This window comes from Cotesia glomerata, linkage group LG2, assembly GCF_020080835.1.
Source record: "Cotesia glomerata isolate CgM1 linkage group LG2, MPM_Cglom_v2.3, whole genome shotgun sequence".
NCBI lineage: Eukaryota > Metazoa > Arthropoda > Insecta > Hymenoptera > Braconidae > Cotesia > Cotesia glomerata.
The window spans coordinates 6,042,862-6,070,445 of record NC_058159.1 but is presented as its reverse complement, the minus strand read 5'-3'; the positions used below and the strand labels follow the sequence as shown (position 1 = coordinate 6,070,445).

Sequence of the window (27,584 nt, the reverse complement as noted above, 5' to 3'; positions counted from 1 at the left end):
TTACTGTCGTTAGAATCCTTCTCTCTTTCTTTACTCAGTAAAAAATTCATATCTTTCTCTTATCAGCTAGTATACTACAATACATACAAAAACTCTTATTAAATAAGTCAATTTATTATTCATTTATCATTTATATTAATTCATGAATAGTTAATATGTATATCATACAATAATGACCAACTCGGATTTAAAAAACAACAAACGAGCGACCGCTTAATCATTTTATTATTTTAAATCCTTCCGATTAGATTATTATAACTGTAGTAAATGTTTGTAAGAGAAAACAAAAAAAAAAAAAAAAAAAAAAAAAGAACTTTTTAAATTGCCCGTAGCAACAACGGCAGACGGCAGTGAAAGACTAAGGCGCGTTTTCATGGACTCGATGCGCCATTTTGTCTGCAGACTCTCGATAAGTGAGTTTGGAAGTTATATCGAGTTTAAATCTGTCTAACCAAATATTTATCAATAATATTATAAAATAAATAATACCCACGTAAAAAAAAAAAGAAAAAAAGAAAGTCCTAATTATGCTGATAGTTGAAAAAAAAATTTACGATTACCATTACAATATTTTACAGCAAACGGTGACGTGGATGGAATAATTAATTCCAATTAATAAATAAATCCAGGGGATTAATAACCTCTAAAAATTCGGCCAATCACTGTTAACACCAATCCCAGAAAGCATATCAGCGACATCTGGCGTACAAGTGAACGGAAAAGCAGGCTCTACGCTGCTTGAGCTTGTGGATTCAAACGACTCTAGATCACTCGTTATCGATTCAATGTCGAGATCCAGGGCTGAATTGTACTCGGAGGTCGGAATCTGAAGCAAATCCGTGAGGGAATCTAGATCTGCTAGACTGCCATCAGTGACAGCTGCGGTGGGAATCGCTGGCTCTTCTATTTTAATTGTCGGGTGGTTGTTTATGGAAAGACCACCGGTAGGAAGCATCGCCGATGTACTTCTGTCGACAGGTTCTTGCTTTATCAGGACGCTGTTGTAGTTGTCGAGGTGCAGGGGGTTGGACGGACATGAGAAATTGGTGCTTCTTCCGAGTACAAAGTCCCGGTGGATGTTATGCCGATCGTTCGTGAATTCTGACCCAAACTCCAGGTCGTTTTCTTCCTTTATTTTTGGCTGCAAGTTGTTGTTGTGATGATTGCTGTTGTTGTTGTTGTTGTTGTTGGTGTTGTTGTTGTTGTTGTTGTTGTTGTTGTTGTTGTTATTGTTGTTGTTGTTCATTCTGGTAGCACCTGGGACGTTGGTGGTGGTGGTGGTTGTGAGGGCCAGGTGGTCGTGGTAGTTGTCCTCGTAGAAGCTCGCAGATTCTGGAGAATCTGGAGTGTCGCAAGAGGGGCTGCTGGGTACTTTAGCGGTGACATTGGGCGGAACTGGAGTGTAGTCCATGGAAATAGGCCTTTTGTCGAGGGCGAGCTTTATCTTTAGCCTGGAGACCGGGTTGCTGGAGACGGGGTGCCCTTGGAGCCTCTTGAGGGGCGTTTGGTGGTGGCTATTGTTGTTGTTGTTGTCGTTACGGGACTTGGTGGATATTGTCGTGGTGGCAGTCGTTATCGAGGGGCTGGCGGGGGCGTAGGTCGGCGATGACAACGGCGAGGACGACGTGGAGGACGATGTTGATGACAAGGAGGACTTCTTTGACTTCTTGGTGTCTTTGGACTTCGGAGGCGACGGTGGTTTCGCGGCCTTCTTTCGCGGACGGTATTTGTAGTCCGGGTACTCCATCATGTGGAGCTGCCGCAGTCGCTCGGCCTCCTCGATGAAGGGCCTCCTTTCGGCGTCGTCCAACGTCTTCCAGCGCCTGCCCAGTCGCTTGCTGATCTCCGCGTTGTGCATGTCCGGCTGCACCTCGCAGATCTTTCTGCGCTCGATTTGCGACCACACCATGAACGCGTTCATCGGTCGCTTTATGTGGTTCGGGTTGTTTTTCTTTGTCTGTAACATAAATAAGATTTTTTTTTTTTATTTTAATTTCAATTGGAGATAATTTGTATTTTCATGTGGGAAAAAATTTTATGGGAAAATAATTATAGAAATTAAATAGTTAGTTTAAAAGTATGAATATATAAAATTATATTGTTAAATAAGGTCGTATTTATTAATAAAAAAATTTCAATTTATAGAAATAGTATAAACAGGAAAAAAAGTAATTAATTATTTTCATAAAGTTAGCAGACGTCTAAAAATTTTTGATTTTTTTTATTAATTAAATTACAACTAAAAAGATATTTATAAAAAATTGCACTTATAGTTTTTCAAGTTTTTTAGATTTGAAATTTTTTTTTTAAATTGTTTAATTAAAATTTTTTCAATCAAAAATTTCTAAAAAGTTTGAAATGTCGGCTAACTTCATTTTTATAATTAATTAATTAAAAAAATAAATTATTTTTGACGTAAATTATTTTAAACAGTTTATACTATAATGCATTTTTCCAATTTACAAATTGGAACATTTTTTTATGCTAAATTTATAATTTTTTCCTTAAAAATAGAAAATTTTTAGTGTTAGAAATAAACATTTAACTTATTCTATGATTTGAATAAAATTTTTCAGAAAAATAAAAAATTAAAGAATAAAATTTAGTATAATTAAAATTGTTTCCCCTTTAAAATAAATAATTGACAATAATTGATAATTGTTTTCGGTCTAACGCCCCAGGTTAAACGGAACTAGGTCAGCAAGCAAAGGACTCTGATGAAATCCAAAATAGTGAATAACTATTTGAATGTGTATCAAGTTACTGAGACGAAATTACTCGCCCGAAGGATAGATAAATAGATATAATAGCATGTATGTTAAGTGGAACGGAAAGAGGGCTGCACATCTAAGTGAACACCTGGATGTAATTTGACTTTCATATCGTCCGGCAATAAAGATCCACCCTCAACTCGCATCGGCCATTACACCGAATTTATTAACACGATTCGACCACACCTGCTCTGCTACTTTTTACATGCCCCTTTACGTACTTCCGCGTTAGCCAAAGTGCGATTTATTTTATTTTGTTTCACGTCAGATTGCTTTATGATTTTTATTTTCGCGCTAATGGATGTCGTTGGTTCCATTTCGCCGTCTAGTGTCCAAATCAAGACTTGATACGCATCAGAATTTATGGTAATTACTAATTAGGTATTCTTATAAACCGAGAAAATGATGAGACAAAATACATTATTATAATTCTACAAATGAGAACGTGGAAGAAGGTGTATAAGTGTGCGATGGCGCCAGTTTAACCAACATAACATCAAACAGGAACTTGTATTGGGCATTTAGAGGCAATCAGTCGCTGGCGACTCACTGTCGCGTCTCAAATACTGATCTGTTCAGTAACAGTTAAATCTTTACTTGTACTTGTACTGGATTCAATTTAAGTACTTGATATATACATACATGTATTTATATTTAATATTTTTCCGCATTTAACCACAGATGGTTTTTGTTTTCAATTTACACGGATCGAAATTTTTTAAGTTTAAATAAATTATTAAGGTAATTTGGTCGTCGCAATCCGAGGTCAAATTAATAGATATTTTTTTTTTCTTTTTTGCAAGTGATCACTCGAAAAATAGCATAAAATATAAAATTATTTCTAGTCAGAATTTAATTGAATAAATTAAATTCATAATTATGGTTAAATAATTATAATAATATAACTATTAAAATATCAACTGACAAGTACTGGGCTGTCACAAAACAATAACAACTGTTATAGGTTATGTAAGGTCGGTACTTAAAACAGTTGCTCACGGTGTTCATTTATTGTTTAAATTTGCAAATATCACTTCAATATGTTAAATCTGCTATAATTTACGTGAACTTTTAACGTATGTTTAATAACAATTTATTTTAATGCAAAAAAACTTTATGATTATATTTCAATTTCAAATTTGCCGCGCACCGAGAAGTCGCCATTTTTCCCCTGATAAAGATAGGGGAGTAATGTCTCCGATAAACAACAAAGATAGAAACCAAGTTTTGATAGTAAAAAAATTAATTTAATTAAAACTATGTGGTAAATCGTTATCAAATTTTGATAGAATATGTATGAAACATTGTTCTATCTATTGGAAAGTTTTTTTTATGGGGTCAAGTTGGCCGATTTTTTATAAATCCTCTATTTCCAGAGTTATTAAACAAGGACACTCATAAGAGATCGTGTATTTTTGCAAAACTTTAATTCATTATATCTCTTAAACGGTGTGGTAACAAATCTGATTTATTTTTTTTTTTTATAGATTTATTAAATCATAATCTTTCGAATGAACATAAAAAAATATGGGGTCAAGTTGAAGTCATTTGGCACCCAAACTACCTTAATATTTTTAATTTTCTGTTTAGAGAGTTAATAATTTAAAAAATTAGGAATTTTAGTAAAATTATGAAAAGTTTTGTTGTAAAATATTTTTGGAACATTTTTAAATCCAACTAAATTAAGCCGCTTGAAAAATAGTTTAAAACTAAAAACAAAAAAAAATTTTGAAAAGCTGAAAAATCTTTAAATCTTTTATTTAAAAAATGGCACTCTCACGTAATGTCAAACGTGAATTGAAAAACAAGCAGCTGAAAGGAGCAATTAATATTAATAAATTATACATGTATATAATTTGAAATTAACGTTTGAAGTATATTATTAGTTAACTTATTCAGCAAGTATATTAAATATACAGTGTGTATGTTAATAAAGAGAAAACGAAGGTATTTTCTCTTATTGCTTAATAACTAAAGTTAAACCCACAAGTTCTCACGACAACTTTTGTCACCTCTGACGCTACTGGAAAACTCGTCAGGCTGGTATTATATTATGATAATAATAATAATATATGTAATTCCTCAGTTAGCGTAAATGTAGTTAGTAGTTGTACCAACTTGTTCTTACGATAGTTTTTGTTTTACCATTTGAATGTGTTCACAAGCTTTTAAGCATCACCGGCTGGATACTAAAAGACATCATCAAGTTCAATAATGAGAAAACGCGCTCAGATTTAACAAGAAAAATTCAGCAAGGACTTAAATCAGGATTTTATATTTAGTTGTAGATTAAAAACTTAGACTCTATTTCTGTCGCGCTGAATATTGAATAATACTCAGCAGTATATTTTAACATAATTTTGTAGAATTTTTTTTTTTATTTGCTTCACGCTCTCTAATTGAAAATTTACATCTCTAATTTTTTGGAGTTTAAATAGAATAGAAGAAAAATATTTCTCGACTACACAAGAAATATTTTATTTTTTGTTTGTTTATTTTTTATTTACTTATATATGTACAAGTACATTATTATTACGAATAGTTTTTTTTACCCATATTTCCTATTAACTCAACTTGACTCTGTAACGGTAAAAGTAATAAAAGTTTGAGTCGAGAAAGAGGCGTCATAAAGTTAATGGTTAAAAGGTGCCGAATATGTTGGAAGATTTCCTATATCAATTTAATAACACTGGGGTCATTATACTCTAACCCGTTACCAGATCCAGTGAGTTAAGGCTCATAAGTGGAAAATGAAAAATGAAAATTAAAATAAATGAGTTTTTTTAGAAAAAAAATTTAACCCTATTTTTGAGGACTAATTTAAGATTTTTTTTAGCAAAATTTAATTTTAAAAAATTTTTTTAAAATAAATTTTATCAAAAATTGTTTGAAATAAAAAAAAAATATTCATACTTTTTCCTAAAAAAAAAAAAATAAAGATAAAGAAACGAAATATAACAAACAATTTACAGCTGAGCTTCTCTTTATTTTTATCACAAGAAGTAAAACGGACGGCCTCCTAAATCACATTTTATTTATATATTTCTTTAGCAAGAAAGTAAAAGTACAATAAAGTACTTTAAAAGGTGAGTAAAATCTAAAGTCTTCATTTGATTTCCCCGGCGAATAAAAGTAAGGGTGCCGTACGTCTGCAGTCTACTTTCGGGTCACGCTTCCATTTACTGCAAAGCCAAGCAAAGTGTGAGTAATAATAAAAAATATAAAATATATATCTTCAAACGCGCATAACACACACGCAACTTGTACACGCTAAAACTCGGCTATAGATCTCTGATCAAAAGAACGCGTTGAACACTGTTATTTTTCATTTTCTTTATTCTTCACCCCCGTATTTTTTTTTTCTGCTCGTAAAACCCACATGAAACATCAAAAATTTAAAACATTCAACTTTTTTTTCTTTGTATATTTTTATACTTTTTTGACAAAAGTTTTAACTGGTAAGATGAAAGGAAAATAAGATGGTAATGAATGATTAAAAAAGGTTGCTAGCATTGAGTATGGATATGTGCCAAGTACGTGTTAACCCTAGTTATATATGTTAGTGGATTTTACCACCTGGCCGACTATCTTGCTAATTTATTATTTATAATACGAGAATCTGAATTTTAAGCGACTAGATATAGAACATAATTATAATTATAATAACAATGCGGTAATAAAAATAAACAACAACAACAACAACAACAACAACAACAACAACAACAACAACAACAACAACAACAACAACAACAACAACAACAACAATAATAATAATAATAATAATCTATTAAAATTAAAAATGTATGAAAATTTATTATTATTATTATTATTAAAAACGAATTAATAAATTAAAATGAATACATATATTTGTATAAATATGAAAGTATGCAGAATAGTACTCGGATAAACTGATAATTATGCTGCAGTGCGTGTGCTTGAGACATCACATCAAAGTTACTAATAATGTAAGCGATTTAAAACGCTTACAATGACGCGGCTGCAAGGTCTCAGATAATTATTCTCAGCTATTGCAGCTAGCATCAATTCGCAGTGAATATGTGGATACCGATTTGCTGGCTTTGTTTTAATACCCAGCTCATGTGTGCAGGCATCACTCGTATGTGCATACCTGTATGCGCCCGTTTTCAATAATTGTAGTAATAGTATTATTATCGTATGCAACACCATAAAACTGCGGTAGGTATGTATTATATGTTATGTATAGATATAAATTCATGTGCATATTCAGGGGCAAGGTGTATTAGCTTTGGTTAGCAATTAGCCTGATACTGAGTGTAAGGTTTCAGAGGACATGTGCCGCGTTTATTATACACCGATCCGATTTCTCAATAACTGGATTGTATTTATTGTTATTGAAGGGGTAAGAAATACAGATACATAGATAAATAGATAGATGTATTATATTATCTGATATGGTTTTACTATCATTATTATTTTATTTTAATTTTAGGGGATCAAACCAGCGATTTGAGAAATAAGTTTCAAATGGAAAATAATAGTATAAAGTTTGAGTGTTTTTTTTTTGTTTTTTTTTTTTTTTTTAAATGACCGCGACCTCGGTAAATTTTTTTATAAAACTTTAATTACAGGGAATTTGAAAGCTGAAAAAAGGGAGAATTACAGTTCTAAAGTAGTAACGGTGCGTTTTATAAATTTGAGTTATCGACGGTAAATATAAGTTGTTGAGAAATAATAATTTAAACATATAGAGAAATTATAGGATTCGTAGACCCTATTCGTGAATTATACAAATGAAAGGGTCGGGTAAAAAAGTAGCATGAGTGTCGGTTTATTGTTGTCTTTCTTTCCCTCAAAAAATTTGAATAATTAAATGGAATATTGTATTGATGATATAAGTAAAATAATTAAGAGTTATAGACACGTAGTCTGGAGCTTGGAATCTCGGAGCGATCAAACGTGTCACGTACGCACAAATGATCTCTACTCATACATTCTAACTTAATGTAATCTATAAGCACTTGCGGCTTGGCTCAGTAAGTCTGATTGTAAGGAAACCAGTATAAGTACGCATACTACTACTTATACTCATTACTCAGTACTCTCAGAGAGTTATTGCCGAAGGCCATGATACCGAGTTGAGATGCAGGCTTGCCTCTACAAGTGACCTTAAGTCTTCTCACTTCCGTCAGCTGCAGGCTAATGGTGAATAATATATAATAATATTCATAAGCTTCTCATGTTTTTGTTATTACACTTAACTTTTTATTTATTTATTTACTTATATTCATTATTGTTATTATTATTATTATTATTATTATTATTATCATCATCATCATCATCATCGAAAAGAAAATTGAATTTTAAATTAGTTAAGTATAGAAAAAACTTAAAATAAATAAATAAATAAATTAATAATAATAACAATAATAATAATAATAATAATAATAATAATAATAATAATCATAATAATAATAATACGTACATTTTTTTATTATTATTATTATTATTATTATTATTATTATTATTATTATTATTATTATTATTATTATTATTATCGAAAAGAAAATTGGATTTTAAATTAGTTAAGTATACCCGGGTCGAAAAATTTAAACTGATTTTGAGCTAAATGATCTGCATTTGAACTTATTGATCTGTATTTGAACTTTTAAAAACATTTTCATCTGTATTTGATCTACTATTCAAATTATTTTTGATCTGTTTTAAGTCTAAATAACCTTTTAGTAAAATAATTGAGCAGCTATGAATATTTTATGCTGTTTCTAATCTGATGAGACTAAAAAATTTTTAAAGTTTGATCGGTTTTTAGTCTAGTTAATTTGTAGATGGACTCTATGTATTGTTTTCAAATTCAATATGAAATTTATACTGTTTTTTATCTACAATTTTCACTCTAAATGTCCGAAGGCCAAAAGTCAACTGAGATGGTGACTTATAATTTTTTGGACTCAAAAGTATCTCATTAAAAATTATGTCGCATTTATATGAAAAAATAAATTAATTTATAATATATTCATGCGCTCTCTTGTTTTATGAACTGAACGTCGATTATAACCTTACATCTGTCATATTTATTTCTCATAGCTTAACATTTCATGGGTTATAAAAGTTTTGTAACTTCAAATATTAGTTGCAGTGATAACTAATAAATTTGTATTAACATACGTATATAAAATAATTCTCATCGTTTGATTATGTATCTAAATCTAGAGTTTTCTAATTATCGTTATTAAACACAATGTGAATACATCGACAAGATTAAAATGTTGACAAGATAACAAGATTAATGTTAAATACTTTCACGCATCATTTAATGAGCAGTATTCACTATTGGGTAGTGTGAAGAATACCGTTTGGTATACATTGCACTACGAAATAGTGAATAGTCACTATTTCAATTTCAGAGAATGAAAAGCTGTGCCCTGTAGAGGATCTTCGAGGACATGAATACAATAATAATAAATAAATAAATAAATAAATAAATATATTATCATTAGTATTATTTTGATTATTATTATTATTATTACTATCTAATTCGTAAAAGGTCTGTTTTTGATCTACAGGCGATCAAAAACCGACTAAAAATTATGCAGCGTTTTGGTCTGTTTTTGACCTTGATGCGATCAAAAACAGTTCAATGATTGTGACAAAAAAGTCTGATTTTGGTCTTGAAACAATAGAAAACATTTTTATTATAACATTAAAAATGATCTGAAATTGGTCTGAATTGGGAATAGTACGGGCAAAAACAGATTAAATTCTTATATAAAATAGATACACATAATAAAATTAAATTGAATGAAAAATATTAAAAATTTTCATTAATCATAAAACAGATTAAATTTTTTGACCCGGGTAGAAAAAACTTAAAATAATTAAATAAATTAATAATGATAATAATGATAATAATAATAATAATAATAATAATAATAATAATAATAATAATAATAATAATAATAATAATAATTTTCCATGCATTTTTAATATTACAAAATTATTATTATTATTATTATTATTATTATTATTATTATTATTATTATTATTATTATTATTATTATTATCATTATTATTTATTATAAGTAATAAGTAAAATTATAAAATAGTTAAGTATGAAAAGACACAAAATAGGAAATAAGAAAAAATAAAAAATAAAGACAAATGTGCGTACAAGTGCCACTGGATTGTACTGGCAAGGATCAAGGCGTTTGCGCAACAAACCGCACACTCAAGGAATCTCTTTGTCGCTTCCTAGTCGGGCAAGGTACGTCCATGAAGAACACGGAATTGTCATTTTGTCGGAGAACGTGAGAATAAACTCCATTGGTTTTTTTTAAAGATCTCCGAGCAGAGGATTTACTTTTTTCGCTGTTATTCTACGTCTAATAAATGTGTAAATTATAATTCAAAATTCTAATGAAATTTTTTTATCTAAATATTGCATCAATTTAACTGTGAGAAGATTAGTTTAGGAGTTGATAATATAAATATATACGCAGAACCGGAAATATTAAAGCGCTATCGTGATTACAGGAAAATTCAAAACAATTATAATAGCCTGAGTACTTACGGAAGTCATAATTCTTTTAAGTGCTATGATGATTTATCGGTTTGCTTTACAAAAAAATGAAATTATTTTTCTTTCTTAACTTATACCTTGAAAAATATTTTTCTGATCAAATTAATTTTGATTGTCACCAAATTTAAATTAACAAAATTTTTTTAACCTTTATAAAAAAATTATTGAAAAAAAAAAAAAAAAAAAAAAAAAACTATTTGTTTATAAAAGTTTTTAACGAGATAATTTAAAATTAGTGGAATGTAATATCTTTAAGTCTGATCTTTTAGACTAATAAACGTGAGTAAGAAAAATTATGAAATCGTTTATCACCCGCGATCGAATCTCAAAATGTATTTATTCCTGAGGCCTTGAAATCGCGTGAGTGGATTGATCTGTCTCTGTCTCACTGGTTATCTCTATTCTCCTCATTTCATCTTATACTGTTATTATTTACGATGATACTTAAATAAAAAAAACCCGTTAATTAAAACCGCTAAAAAATCAATATTTATGGGCATAAAACTTTTAAAATCAATCAAATGACTAAAATAAAAAAAAAAAATATAAACTAACAAGTTAAGTACTGGTATTATTATTAGTTTAGAAAATAATCAATTAAATACACTTCACACACCTTATTTTCAGAAGGTGCAGCAGCTAGTGTTACCAATAATAATAAAAATAAATAAAAAATAAATTTTTAAAACTCAATTATTGTTGTTTTATTTAAATTCATGTCACATTGTTTTCATTAATAAAAAACGTGCTTTCATGGTTCCAATTAACATATTCATGGCTCGGTGTCTTTATTTACACAAATTTAAATGTCTAGTCATTAATCGTTTTATTTTTTATACTTAATAGGCGAGAAGAGATACATTATTTTCTCACTTTAAATAAATGATTTTAATCTCGATCTATAACGCTCGATTTAAATCTTCGGTGTATGTTAATATGTTGAAATATATTATTTTAGTATTAAAAATTAAAAAATTTATTTATTTTTTTCGTGGAACATGAAACATATATCACGGTGATTGGGATAGAGCATTACCGACTAATCACTCTTGGTCGGAGCCTTGGAATACGTAATCGCTGGTTTTTCTACACACACCTTGCCTGAATTATGCTCAACGCTAATGCATGCACACGTGAAATGAGGACTGACACGAGTGGGAGTGGACCTTCCAATGGAGATTAATCACACCAGGACTTTTTTTATTACACTAAAATTACTCGATAGTTTAAATATATTAAGTTAATATTTTAATTATTGATTTTTTAATGTTATAATTTTTTTGTGGGGTAAAATAACAAGTGATCAATCATTTGAAGTAAGAGTTTAGAGTGAAAATTAAAAATCGAAAAAATTTTGATGCTAAAAAATTTATTCCAGGATTAAAAAAGCTTTTTTTTTTAATTCGATAAAATTTTTAAGCCAAGCTATTTTTTTTCTGTGTATATTTGCATTGTCTGTAAATCCAGTATGTATATATTACATACTTTTATAAATGATTATGATTGAGGAGTAATATAGCACTAGGTAATGGTAATAATTTTTTTATTGTTATTGGAAATAAAGGAGGTCAGCAGTAATGTAGAGAAATAAATAATACAAGTCTCGTGGGATCTAGGATTCTTCCTTACATCGCATTGATTTTACAGTCGTTTATTTTTCTTATTGTTTCAAGTTGAGGAAAGCAGATATTATATGCGATTGTTATTATTATCATTATTATTTTTGTTGTTGTAAATATCAACATCAACGAGGGTGGGCGGGTCTTTTACAACTTGAGAGTAACTACATGTAGTTTATACGCAAATATACTTTATATACTGTATACTTTATATTTGTGTATTTATGTATTTATGTAGATATGAATGCTAGTATAAGTAGTAAGCAATATAACGATATTTAGCCTCTCGCCCCGTCTTTCCTTGACCGACTAGTGTAATGTAGCGAGTGACTTTCATCCGCGGTTTAATACTTGCTACCTAACCATGGAAGATCAACCAGATACCGAGTCGAATCAACCGTGACAGGCGAAAACAGAAAACACTCTTTACTTTTGTACTTTTTTATTTAAATTTGTCTCTTTTACTCAATATACCTCTCATCTTGTATTTATTGCAAGGATTTAAATAAGGGGCGTACTTTACTCTTATCACGCGAAATTAATAACAATAATAATGTAATCTAATGTAATTTTATTAACTGACTGTAGGACAATGTCCCCTAACAGCCAAAAGATACATAAAGTGTTACAGAGTGTGTGAGAAAATCAAATATTAATTTTAACAAAACATTTATTTGGAAAATAGTTAAAAATGAAAATAATGATAATTAAATAATAATAATAATAATAATAATAATAATAATAATAATAATAATAATAATAATAATTCGGGTTGAGATTTTTTTCCGTTTTATAAATATTTATTATTATTATTATTATTATTATTATTATTATTATTATTATTATTATTATTACCCGTGCAAAAAAAAATCTGGTTCAAAATGAATTTAAGATTGAAATTCATATTTTGACACAAATATGAATTAGTTTTGAGATCAATCCAAATTTGAAATTGATTTGTAGATAGAAATAAGCACGTCTGTAGAACTTTCGACCCTACTTCAGAATTTTAATAAAGACTTAAAAATATTTAGAATTAATTTTATATAAAAAATATTCTCAAGTCTTTATTAAAATTCTGAAGTAGGATCGAAAGTTCTACAGACGTGCTAATTTCTATCTATAAATCAAATTCAAATTTGGATTGATCTCAAAACTAATTCATAGTTGTGTCCAAATATGAATGTCAATCTTAAATTCATTTTGAATTAGAATTTTTTTTTGCACAGGTATTATTATTATTATTATTTATTAAAGAGCATTTATTATTGTAAGCCAACTTGCCTGATCCAATTTGATGGTAGACTATGTAATTTTTATCTATTAATTATTACACCACAATTTTGTCGGTATGAGATAGAGTAGAGCAGTTGGCGCGTAACCAAAAGATTCAGGTTCGAGTCCTGGTCTGAGCGTTCCGAATTCTTTTTCGGTTACCGCAAAGAGTCACTGAGTAAAAAAATAACATCTTTATATAATTCTAATTAAAATTGTCATAAAAATCAAAAAATTATTAATTATTATGTATTCACCCGAGGATGGTATGAGTGCTCATACCAACAATATTGTGGTGTAACAATTAATAATTAATAGATAAAAATTACATAGTCTACCATCAAATTGGATCGGGCAAGTTGGCTTACAATAATAAATGCTTTTTAATAAATAAAATCACCGATCTTAGAATAATGTTGAATAATTATTAATATTATTATTATTTGAGAGAGACTTGAGAGAGACCATATTATAATTATAATTATTATTAATATTTTATGATCATCATTATTACTGCTTATTATATTATGTATTACTTTTTCTTTACTCATTGTAAATGTACACTCTGTAAAAACAAATATTGAGTTGTGGCTGCTAAGGGACCTGTAGTACTGCGGCCAGTTAAATAAATGCATTATTATTATTATTATTATTATTATTATTATTATTATTATTATTATTATTATTAGTAGTAGTAGTAGTAGTAATAGTAGCAGTAGTAGTATTATTAGTTAATAATTATTAGTTAATAATAATGGACTCTTCAATATTAATATGATAATAATAATAATAATAATAATAATAATAATAATAATAATAATAATAATAATAATAATGAGTAATTTATGTATTTAAATACCCGAGCATCATCTTCAGCTTACGCCCTCTTGATTTATAAATTATTTTCTCTAACCTACATAGATATAATAGATCTCGATGTAGTGTAGTAAATGTAGTAACAGTAATATAATGCTCGTGGATCGAATAGAAGTTAAGTGTTTATGTTTACATACAAGCATAAGCGTGCTCACATACTTATAGCTATATACCATCCAATCCGCGAACTTATCTAAAAGTATAATGCTCTGTTGTTACAGCATTATCATATACCGGTGTCTAATAAGCAACGCAAATCGTCGCCGATAGATCTAATCGGAATAGCGATGCCCTTGCCCGCGCCCGTTTCGATAATTGCATAATCGCGTCATTAGCTGTCAATAGGAAAAGAGAAAGAGAGACATTGTGACCATCAATTTGAATCTTTATATTTTATATATGCATATGTATAATAATTTGAATAAATATGAGTGTTAAAAACAAACAAACATACACACGTTTGTTTTATCGTCCACTGGATTATCATTATTTAAATCCACCCAGTGATTGTAATTTATTTTTAATTAAATAATTAAAATTTTATTTTTTATTTCTTTTAACGTTTCAGTAAGATGTTGTTGTGTCGCGATTAGTCCAGCTTAACATTCAATTACGTCGACTTTTGAAATAATTGTAGACTAAATTAATTACCTTTAAGTATAAGTAGTTTTTAATGTCATTTATCATTAAATTTTTTTTTTTTTTTTTTTTTTTTTTTTTTTTAATTTTGTTAGTTTGTTTTGAAAAAAATCATTAAAACTTGTGACGTTTTCAAATTTATTTATTTATACCGACTGTTTAATAGCCTGATGATGTTTGTATCAAAGAGGAATAATGTAATTGAAGTATTTAATTGTACGCATTATTGTATTTTAGATGAAAAACATTACTTAATATTTTTGTCATTTTTTTGACAGTCGATCAAAACCAAAGATATTTAATTTTTTTATTATGTCTCGTTAATGATTTTCAGAGGAACCTCTTGATAATTTAAAAAAGTAATTGACGTTAAAATTTTAAAGTTTTAAATTATTAGAAACCGAAGAGAATTAAAAAAATTACTATAAAACAAAACCGTGAGAATTAAGAAATTTTTAATTTCTTCATTGTAAAAATTACAATAAGCCATTTGAAACTTCCTATAGCAATTTTTATTACTGTTAGTAAGTTTTATAATGAAAGTCAAAATTACACTTTATTTAAAATGTTTTTGGTACATTTTTTTCAAAATTTTATTTAAATTTTAATTTACTTAAAATTATAATTAAAATTTGTAAAAGTTACCAAAAATAATTTTTAAATGTCCAAATAAATTTTATTTCAAATTGCTTTTAATACTGTGTTGATAATGTGATATAAATATATATATGTGTGTGTGTGTTATAAGAAAATAATATATTATCGACATTGTAATTTAATTTAATTACACGTCGATTACTCAAGAAAATGTACGCACCTAATTATTATAATATAAATATTATTTGCATCAAATTTAAATATTTATTATCATCATTGTCTTAAAAAAAAAAAAAAAAAAAAAATCTTTTTTAATAAACAGAATCTTGAACCACAATCATGATTTTCCTAGTACAATTACCGCAGATAATTTATAATTTAATCCGCAGAAAATAGTCTTCATAAATTAATGAAAACACATATCTGTATTAAATTTTAGCTGAAAAAAGAGAGCCATTGTAGATGTTACAATTAATAAAAATGAAAAAAATTGAGCATGGCTGCCGGTAATTGCTCGGGACATATTTCAAGCGATTTTTGTCCTTAGTATTCTATTAACCGTCAATTATTTGACTAAAAATGGCTTACAATCGCAATAAAAGTTTAAAAGAAAAACCTTCACTGCACACTAGCACTAGTAACATTGAATTCAACCTTGAGAGGTGTATTTATTTTTATTGTCATTAAATTACTGATGATTTACAGTAATTAGCCTGGAAAATAACTTTTTATACTTTTATACTTGATAGGGCCGCGGAATTATATCGGTATTTAACCGCAATAATTAGCTAGAAAAAAACGAGGGGGGAAATATTATCATTGTAAAGTGTAGGTGAGTATTATTTAATTTAATAGTGATAATGTGAGTTGTATCTATGAGAGTGGACTGCGCTGGGGCATAGATTATCTCGATCGATGCAAAAATACTTGGTCTCAGACACTTTAGATCACATCAGATATACACACATGAGTTAACCAACGTCAGCTAATGCCACAGATCGTGGGAAAATAATTCTCGCGTATCGCGTACTTACTCTACGATAACGAGTTAAGTTAACTTAAGTCGGCTTATTTCTAATTCTCGCGTCGTCTCAATACAGACATACATACACATGTGTGTTTTTCATTTCCCAATAAATCTATAAGTTGTATAACTAAACTTTAACGGTTTCACTTGATATTTCATTGGATCGCTAATAAATTTAAAATGAAAAAAAAAAAAAAAATAAATTTAATGAAAATATTAAAATAAATAATAACACTAATATTATTAAAAAAATTAACATACGAATGCTGTTAAATAATATCACCAGGGCTTGTGACGATATTTCGTAAGATAATTGATGACTTTCAAATGCGAGACAGTGACTTGCGTCTGATCGTAAATGCTTATACCAACACACAAATCTTTCATGTTTATTATTAGTACAATAATATAATTTTTTTTTTAATTTTATTATTTTTAATTATTATTACACTTTAATGTTGTGATAATTAACTTGAAGATAATAACTCAGCAATATTGTCTGTATGATTCAATGAAGAGTGTTAAAATTTATTTTAAAAATTCTGATGTAATTTTCGAAGATTTGTTGTTTTTTTTTTTTTTTGTACGATGAAAAAAATAGAGGAAGTTATTGCGTCTATGTTTGTATTTATAACTGTATTTAAATGTAAATGATAGCTGACGGTAACTATTTATTATTTACGTATAAATAAAAGGTAAAAAGAAAACGAAGATTAAGCAATAAAAAATAAAATAAAATTATAAAATTATAAAGGCGGACAAGCTAAGTGCGTTAAACTGATAGACATACGAGCTGTTGGTATCTATAGAACATGAGACTTAGTGAGATACAAAGTAGCTAAGGGAACTATACTAGCCAATGAGAGTTAAGTACACTTAGGTAAACTTATCTCTGTACAACTATTAAATTTATACAGCATACGATGTATAGGTATGTCGTCTATATAATATGGTTGTATGTGGTACATTAGTGTATCACGTCAAGACTCGACTCTCAATATAACACTTGGGATAGAGTTTAAGTTTTATGATTTGAATCCTTAAGGAAGTTCGAGCGTAACTAATGAGTCAAAATAATGTGAAAATTTTTTTTTAATTTTAGTCTTCCCAATTTCGTCAAAATTCTTTATTTTAATTTAAAATAATTTAAACAATTCAATAATTGATGATTTTCACTTATTTGATAAAGTAAAGTAATAAAATGACTTTTGTATTTATTACTTGCCGGAATAAATAAACAGATTTGGCAATAGCGCGCTTGATTATACCCATAACAGAGACGTGGATGAGTGTGTGAGTTAAACATTTCTCTCTCTGTAACAATACTTCTATCCTTTTCTTTCTTCTCAAGTGTTGACGCGATGTTGTCAAATCTTTATTCGAATAAATAGCTGACGGTAAACGAGTTACAAACATAAAATTTGACTTTAAATATTTCAAAAATTATATCGGTAATGTATTATTATTGAATTGTTTTTATATTTTGCAATAATCCAAGTTTCTTGTGTATAGTTTTTTATCCGTTAAAGTTGGGAGGTTAATATTGAAAAAAATAATTAAAGTCTCGACGAAAGTTTGTCCGCCATAAGAGCCCGTGTATAAGGAGATAAAATATGTGATTTTTCAAATTTAATATCTAAGTAACTAAACGGTGAATCTTTTTCAAATTTTGGGATTAGATAAATTACGTATTTATTTATACGTATACTTAATTTCAAAGCTCAAAGTTGGAAATTATTTTTTACATTAGATTCGCTCGAACTTCCTTAAACACAAAAGTTATTTATTATTGTTTTCTTTACCATTTGATTATTATTATTATTGTTATTATTATCATCGAAAGTAAAATTGAATTGTAAATTAGTTAAGTATGAAAAAAATAAAAATAAAAAATAATAATAATAATTTTCATACATTTTTAATTTTCATTTTTGTTATTATTATTATTATTATGAAAATGTTAATAAATAATGACACTTAATATTTCTCATTAGGATGTTAATTATTAAACTTGCATAATTACTTGTCGATTACGATTAATACACGCGTGGAAAACCGTACGTAGGTATTATAATATATGTATAGCACAGAATGATGTGTATTTAATATATTTACATGAGTGTTGCCCACGCGGAGAACGATACCGGTGTGTATAAACGCACAGCCGTAATGTAAGTGCATGAGTATTATTATAATACCAAGTAACAAACTTGCTGCGGACAAATATCGTTTGGTTATTAATTACGTCGAGCACAGTAATTAATTCACTGCCCGTTCCTCTCACTCAGGATGTATACAAATGTACATACTATTTATACATACATATATACATGTACACTAGACGAGGGAGCACGCCAATCGACCGCGATATTCCGCTGGCAGATGATAAACGACCATTTTAGAATCTCTAAGTATTGAATTATTGTTTAATACTTTCCGAGCTGAATTACAAACAACGTTTGAGTGTGAAAATAATACTTTGAGACAAGCTATTAATTTATGCGATTTTGCTTCACTACTTCATGCAGTGCGAACAGTGGATTGGAGTAAAGAAACTCTCACGCAAATGGCCCGGGTTCGATTCTTAGCGGCTGCCAAAAATAGTTTAAATATTTATTTCGGTTTTTTCTTGGAACTTTTTTGACATTTTTAATTAAAACAAATTATTTAATACCTCGATTGAAATTTTTTTTTCAATTTTCTTGTAGAATAAATATTAATATTAATTAATAAGTAATATGGATGCAGAATGGTATATTTTATTGGAGTGATATCAGAGAAAGAGAGAATGTAAATGAATGCAGATGACATGCAAAATAATGGATGGCAGCAGCCCATGAAGCTTAAGAGAATCGCGTGTACATGCGTCACGCGTCACATCCGCATCCTCGGTTACGAAATGTCGAAAACCGCATCACTTTTAAACCAGACCGCACTCTGCTGCTTCTATATACGATAGATAGTGTTACCAACCAACCGACCAGTGGTTGCATTAAAGCTCACCAGCTGCCTCCAACTATACTTGATACTCTCTACTCTTTAATCCCCTCCCCTCTCAATGCTTCCAATCGTCATTTCAAATACACTCAAAAATTAAATGAGTTTTTATTTTAATAACAAAAATTTTTTTTTTTAATCGAACAAATTAAAATATTTTTTTTTTTAATTATGGAAAATAATTTTTTTTTAATTTAAAATTTTCTTTATTGAAATTTTATAAGTAAAATTTGAAAATTAAAAAAAAAATTTTTTATAAATAAATAGGAAAATTTTCAATAAATTTATTTTCAGACATACCAAAAAAATAAAATAAACTTCCACTAAATTTTAATAAAAAATTACTAATATTTTTTTTTTTAACAGAACAAAATTAAAAGTTTACCGAGTGGATTATTTTGAAAGGAAACTAAAGACTGATTCACAGGTAAGAAGTAAAAGGCGGTGAATCATCGGTACACATCAGGAAATAAATCCTTGAAGGAATATAAATAAAAAATATCGGTATAAGTGAGTTAGTATCCACCAAGGATGTAAAAGTAGAGGAGAAAGATAGAGATAAAGATGAACATATCGTGTAAGGAAGCTATCGCGTATAACGGGAGTCGATCGTTCTAAGAATCGATCGTATAAGGATCACCGTTTAAATGCAGACGAATTGAATGGTTTCTCTCAACTCTCTCGCTTCTAGAGTGTCATCTCGCGAGAAAGACTATCATATCAAGATTCATCCGATAGCCAGCACACAACTCAATAAAATTTTCTCTAGTCTTTAGTAGTATGGTGCTAAATTGAAGTTTTATCCTGAAAGTGTAGATGCTTGGTGTATATAGTACCTACTGAGAATAATTGTGGAACGAAACTTGGAATCGGGTAAGCTTGTCCTCGTTCCGTGCGATTAGTTCCGTTAACTCGTGCAATTGAGGCTCGATGAGTCGATACTTTGGCAAGAACAACAATAATAACACGGTCAATTCGTACCCGCTATTTAACTTGTAACATTTTCTGCTCGTTTGTCTTCGTCTTCGAGTAATCGAATCTTATCTTCGGGCTTCAATGTTTACTTGGTTAATTTTCATGTTCTTCACCTTTTACTTCTTGTTTTAATTATCCGTGTCTCGTTTGTACTTCAGCTTCAGCATTGTACTGGCTTTAGTTAGATATATTGAACGGAATATTGTATATGCATCGACTTCATCCCACGAGGCCGACACGCGACTCAATCAGCTGACTAACATCCGACCACGATAGCCGATGTAGGACATGACAAGTTAATCATTTAGAGGAATAAAGTTAGATAGACATTTTAAAACTTGTTAATTTATTATTTTTATTTTATTTTATAATTGTGGATATTTATAATTGAAATCAGCATGCTAGATTTCATCTAGAGTAATAACGCGGTAATTAAAATGATAAATTTTAATTAATGTAAAATTGTAATAAAAAATGAGAGGGAAGAAGAAAAAAATGAGAAAGTTTTAGCTAGAAAAGAAAATTGAATTTTTAAAAATGTTTAACAGATATTTAAATTTATATTTATATTTCTACTTATATATTAATGATAGTATACACGATGTAGATATATAATTGATGATAATTTGAGAAAGAGCACGGCTCAGTTTATTTTTATGCGTATATTATGAACAAGATTGCTTAAAGTCTGAGTTTAAGTAAAAGAGCTTCTTTGGAGAAAATATAATTTTACGATTTTAAGGAAACGCCTTGATAAATTTATATTACTGGTTAGTTTTTTTTTTTTTTTTAGTATAAATATTAGTGAGAGCTCGGTATTCTAAATGGTAATAACTCGGATTAGCTAATATAAGAGAGTACTGGTGATTCAATTTTGATTTAAATTTAATTTGTAGGTAATTTGATATTAATGTATGTGGATTGGACGTGAATAGATGGATCGAGGTAATTTGAGGAATATACGATACGATGTAACGACAGATTAAAAAAGGATGATGATCCCGAGACTCGATTATGAAAGTACCCGAGGATAAGAATCATGCTGTAATGTAACGTGCTTGTAACGGCGGTGTTGTGTGCGGGCAACGGTATTACAAAAGTGACAGTGAGATCTCGAGTACCAACCGTGTAGTGTGGTTTCACTCACTTGAAAGCGATGCGTGCATGCGTTCGCGTAACAGTATTATATTAATCCAATATTCTATTTTATTTTAACAATTATCTATTATCTACTGTTAATAATAAATATTTATCATTATTATTATTATTATTATTATTATTTATCATTTATTAATCTGAATGGTATTTGAGAGAAATCTAAGCAAGTTGTAAATATTGTAATTCAAAAAATGTTTGAGATTATGAAGATGCTGTTTTACTTTATTACATCTATATTGACTATGTAAAAACCAGACGAGGATGTTAACCTTAAGAGTAACTATTGTCATTTTCATTTATTTTTTGTTTTATATGTTAAATAAGATAAAAGACCCCATTAGTGGCACCTTAAACCCCTATTAGTCGCATTTTTTCTTTCAATGAAAAAATGTTCTACTTGGAATAAAAATTAAATATTTTTTTGATCTAAAGGTCTTAAAGATTAGAAATAATGTATTCATTATTGAAATCAATGATTTCATTGATTGAATAAGTACCAAAATCAAAGAAAGTGTCAGTAATGGGGTCATTACCACTAATGGGGTCTTTTACTCTATTTGTATTAACTAAAAATTAATTTTTTGATTTTTAGTTTGCCTGATGAAGTTGAAATAAATCAGCGAAACGTTACAATTCTTATAATTTAATATCTTCATTTATTGTCCAAATTCCCAAGATCAAGTTATTTAAATAATTTAAATATGGACGAGAAACTAAATATTAATTATTATTATTATTATTATTATTATTATTATTATTATTCTTAAAATAGACTGTCAAAATTCATAAAATATAAATGCATTTATGTAAGATAAAACATTTATAGAAAAAAAAAATTTGACACTATGTAAACATTCATCTACTAGTTATAATCTCGTATTACAAATGTACATTTAAAATGCATTAGCTGTCATATCTGAGTTAACATAACTATAACTGTATATTGTAAAATATGTATGCTTTATGTCAAAATATTATTTTACTCTACTTAATTTAAAAATTTTTTTAATTGTTAAACAGCTACAGGGTGGCCAAGTCATTTTTATTTTCATTCTTTTTTTTTATAATTCTAATAAAATACAACTAAATGTTAAATTTTTTTTTTTGAACTAAAAAAGAGTAAAATTATAAAATAATTATGAATTTATTTATTTACCAAAAATTAAAAATGTAAATTCTCGATAAAAGATACGAGGCATTAAAAAAAATTTTTAAGTGTTCGATTAAATATTCAAGAACATTACGCATAACAGAACAGAACGGAATATTGAGAAAAAAAAAAATCTAATGACTAGAAGCTGAAGAAGGTCAGGAGGAAAAATGAAGTGAGATTATAAAGCGGATTAATGTATATAATGATAATAACACAAGAAAGTAAAGGCGCTCCTGGTTTTTTCGAGTGCGTAGGACCGGTAGGTGGCTTATCTATCTTAAAAGTTATTTTTCGAGGACAAACAGCCCAAAGTACTTGTCCGGAGAATTAAAGACCCGTGTCTTGACAACTTAACGCACACATATTTATACCTATCTCGATATTACACACATACATAATAAAATAAAAATAAAACCCGTGGTGAATGTTGTTCCCGATACATGCCCGATAACGGAGTCCTAAAGTCCTGATGCATCGAGAAAAGATTCAAGAGTACAGAGCCTTGAGTGGTTATTGGAGTTCATCCATACATTTTGTTTAATCAAAAAATCTTATCTTTTATTCTCCGTGACATTGGCATATCGCACTCGCTGGGTGCATTGCACTCTCTTTTACTTATTTGGTAAATTTATATTAGCTTCTTCGCCTCTTGTGTACTTCGTACTTGCATTGGTACAGGTATTTAAATAATCATTAGCCAAAAATAAATAATATTAAACGTGAGATACGAAGATAAACATTAAGCGGTTTTAGTTGATATTAATTAATTTAATGTGCAAAAGAAATGTTTTGATTTGGATTTATTACCGGATCTTGACGTATTTGTAATAAGCATTATTTAGCGTCATAAAAAAATAAATATTTTTATTATATTATATTATATTGAGAAAGAAAATGTTGAGAGGAAGACCAAGACGGCGATAAACATTGCTCGTAATACCCTCGTAAATCGAGCATGCATGTATGCTGGTTCTCTCATCTCCGGAGTAGAGCTTTTATTTATTGTGGGTATATAATATTATATGGACAACAAGCGTATAGTTGAGTTTGTATCAGGATTTGGATTTTCGATATTTATTTCTGAATATAATCAAAAATTTTTAGTTCTATTTGTAAAAATAATTTTTATTGGAAGAAATTTGATCTTGATCCAAGATTTATTATTTTATTTTCTATGTATTATTATTGCGTTAATTTATAAAAAATTAGCTCGGATGTTTAATCCGTCGACACTGAAAATTATACGTGAATTTAAATGACATTAGGTTGTTTAATTATATTAGTATAGAGAATGGAAGCGCTAGAACAATTAGATTCGCAAGTAACGTGTGGCGCAGCTAAGTGTGACGCCTCATTCTAACCATCGTGTCCGGCCTTAAAGCGACGGGATTTACGAATCATTAACCAAACGTGACACCGCGGGAGTTAAATCTGTCGCGGCATACAATAAATTCATACAACATACACATACTTTTACCAATGTAAATAAAATATACCTCGCTATTAAACATTTTTATCTTTCTTTTATACATTTTACCGTTATATATATATATATGTATGTATGTGTATTTATTTTTTATCTCCCCGCTAAATCTCATCTGCATACACTCTTGTTAAATTACACTCCAAATAAAATTATTGAAACAAAACTAAGTGCTCACATCACATCACCAGCAGTGCGTTATAAATTAAAATTACAAATTACGGATAAAATGTAATAAAATAAAATGTTTCGCCACTTGGAAAATTAATATATATTATGATAATAATTGTTAAGTTTTGAGCAATACCGCTTAAACAATCACCGTAATATTCCGCAATATTTATATCTAATCACCTACTGTTAACTTTTATGCACACTAATAAATTTATTACACATATGTAATCATGGTAATGTTTATTATTTTAATTTTTTTAGTCACCCAAATATTTAATTATTATTTAAAAAATTTATATAATAATAATAATAATAATAATAATAAATAAATTATTATTATTATTATTATTATTGAAAAAAAAAAAAAATTATTTGATTAGAAAAAAATTTATATTTTTAAAAATAAAAATTTTTTTTTTATATAAAAAATGTAACTTTAAATTGATATTGCACTTAAATATAATCTCTTAAAGTTCTCTTATTGGTGGTATACGAACTTACTACACGGAAAGACAATTGAAGGAGTTTTTACTATTTTACTATTGTAATTTTTACTAAATAAAATAGTAACCGTGGACTATACTTCTCATTTAGTAATTTTTACGATCTACTATTGTAAATTTTATCCAACAAATAAGACTAGCAAGAGTCTTAAAAAGTCGGATACTATAGAGCAAATTATACAATATGTGTTTGTGAACTTTACAATTCAACTATTGTAAAAATTCACAGTTGGTTTTTTTAAAAGAAGTATTAGGGAGGGAGAGAGATAGAAGGTTGGACTAATTGGTACCTGTACAGTAATCGAAAAAAGAAACCGATATTTTCGTGTTATCGGGGAATCGAACCCAGAACCCTGCGTCGGCAGCCAGAGACTCTCCCTCTACGCTATCCGAGGCAAACTAGAACCTATATCATTTAACATTTACATAAACTCGGAGTCTAGCTGTCACGGCCATCACTCACACTAATTAAGAAACATTCCAATTCAACTATTGTAAAATTTGCTATAGTTCTATTGGAAAGATACAGAGGCAGCACTGGAAATTTTCATCTCTTACTTTTTACAATAGTAATATCGTATTTTTTCATGAATAAATAGTATTTTTTCTTCTAAAATATTTGACAATTAATAGTAATAAAAGTATAGTCCAGCTTTACAATAGTTGTATCTTAAATTTTCCCAGAAATTTTTTCCGGTGTAATAAACTGAGTGACTGGTAATTGCCGTGCCTATCGTATCGCTTGCTTAGATAAGTAACGACCAGAAAGAGGTCTCTGAACTTTTTCAAGGGAACTAATTATAGCAATCAACCATTCAATGGTCATTCACGAGGTCCTGACCTATGAGCAAACGCGGAAAGGTAGAAAAGTTTAAAATACACATTACATATTACACACATGTGCATACATTTTTTAATGACATTTACTCAAAACGAGTAGATACAAATAAAAATAACCCTCTGTCAATGCTAAGAATATTAATACATTTATCTCCTGTATGTCATGTATTATTAATTGAGGTCATACATGGTTAATAATTATTTTATTTATGTATTACACAAAACTAGTTTATCGTAAAAATAATAAAGATCATTAAATTTATTTTTATTATTTATTATTTAAATGTTTCTCGTTAATAATTATGAAACGCGTCGTTTTGAGATTCGTGAAAATTTTAGTGGGGTAAAATAAATATTATTGTGAATGAAATAAAATAAAGTAAATGTATGTTATATATTAAGCAAATAGGAGGTAGAAGGTGTGGAGAAAAGATAGAAAGACCGTCGGTTTCCCTGAAGCGATAAAAAACACATGATATGACCCGAGACTACCTGGGGCCGTGGCAAAATCTAGAATTAGTTTTGAGGATATAATAGGAACAACTAACCCATTAAAATCCAGAAGGAGAAGGATAATTGCCCGTCTGTCTGGCACGCTCTTATTTAGTTTTCTTTCTTAACCTTATAAATTTATAAATTTAGTTTTATTATAATAATTTTATTATTTTTTGTTGAATTTTTTCAACTTTGAGTATCAAAATGCAGGTTGTCGAAAATACATATGACGCAAAAAATTTTTTAATTTGATAATTCAATTTTAGCTCCGAATTATTCTTTAATTAAAAAAAAAATTTCTATTTTTATTATTATTTATGATTGGGGATTTGTATGTTTTTTGGTGAAAAATTAATATTAAAAGAAGTGTTTACTGTCACCTGGTAATCTCACAGATCTTTACTTGTTTGTCAATCTCATAAATTTTTTCAGGTGTTTACACTTCAAGAAAATATATTGCTGTTAAAATTTTATTACAGACTTTTTTTTATTAATCATTTTAAGTCGCTATAAACAAACTTTTTGTAATAAATTTATGAGATTTTTTAATTAAGCCAATAATTTTTAGATTTATAAAACAATAATGAATTGTAAAAAATATTTTAAATGTCATACAATACCGCAAGATAAAACAATAATCAATTCTTTTAATTAAAATATCGCACAAACACCGATACACTCCCACACACAAGACATTATATATAATACATACATGAATACATATCTTGATGTACCTATACTTGAGTTTACCGAACCCGAGGAAACCGCAATAATGACACAGAGGTAAAAATATCGAGTATCGGGTAAAGCTAAATTTATGCTGATGAAAAACGAGAAAGAAAATAACAAAAAAACAATTTTGATTATCCGCGTAATTTTTTATCTTTCAAATCTCCTGAGTATTGTACTTGAAATATTTGTTCTATGTTACAATACTTTAAAAAAAAAAAAAAAAAAAAAAAAAAAAAAAAAAAATTATGTAGAGGTCTACAAACAAGAAACGGAGGATAGGAAAAAAAAGCAAGCAAGAGTTACTTTTTTTTCTTAAGCAAACAGCGCATGTTAGGTAAAGTATCGCATCGGCTCGAGCAAAAAAACCAAATGGTTATAGTTATATATGTAGGTATATGGAGGCGCGGAGTCGGAGAAGAGAAAAAATAAAATCTGGCAGTCGCTGTATCCCTCAGAAATCGATAACATCGAATTTGCTCGAGGAGATGAGACAAGTAAAGAGGCTCAGGGTTAACTGCCTGTCAACGAATGTCACGGTCTACTTTTTGTTTCACCCGGCTCCGGCCGAACTAAATTATTTCGTTAATATTATTATATTAATATTGAAACGCAATCTAATCACGGTACTTTGAAATTTAAATTCACGTTATCTCTTATCGTAGCACAACGCGGAAATAAAATAACTTTTTTAATG

The 27,584-nt window shown here is 28.6% G+C and overlaps 1 protein-coding gene across 2 annotated transcripts in view; it reads right to left on the bottom strand.

The window, feature by feature from the left end:
* Positions 1 to 280: 280 nt before the first annotated feature.
* Positions 281 to 27,584, bottom strand: part of LOC123259578 (probable serine/threonine-protein kinase DDB_G0272254) — a 53,106-nt gene continuing 25,802 nt past the window's right edge. For both annotated transcript variants that reach the window (XM_044720171.1, XM_044720170.1), the window contains one exon: positions 281 to 1,957. In XM_044720171.1, the coding sequence (XP_044576106.1) occupies positions 644 to 1,957 (1,314 nt within the window). In that variant the 3' untranslated portion in view covers positions 281 to 643. The remainder of the gene's footprint in view (positions 1,958 to 27,584) is intronic.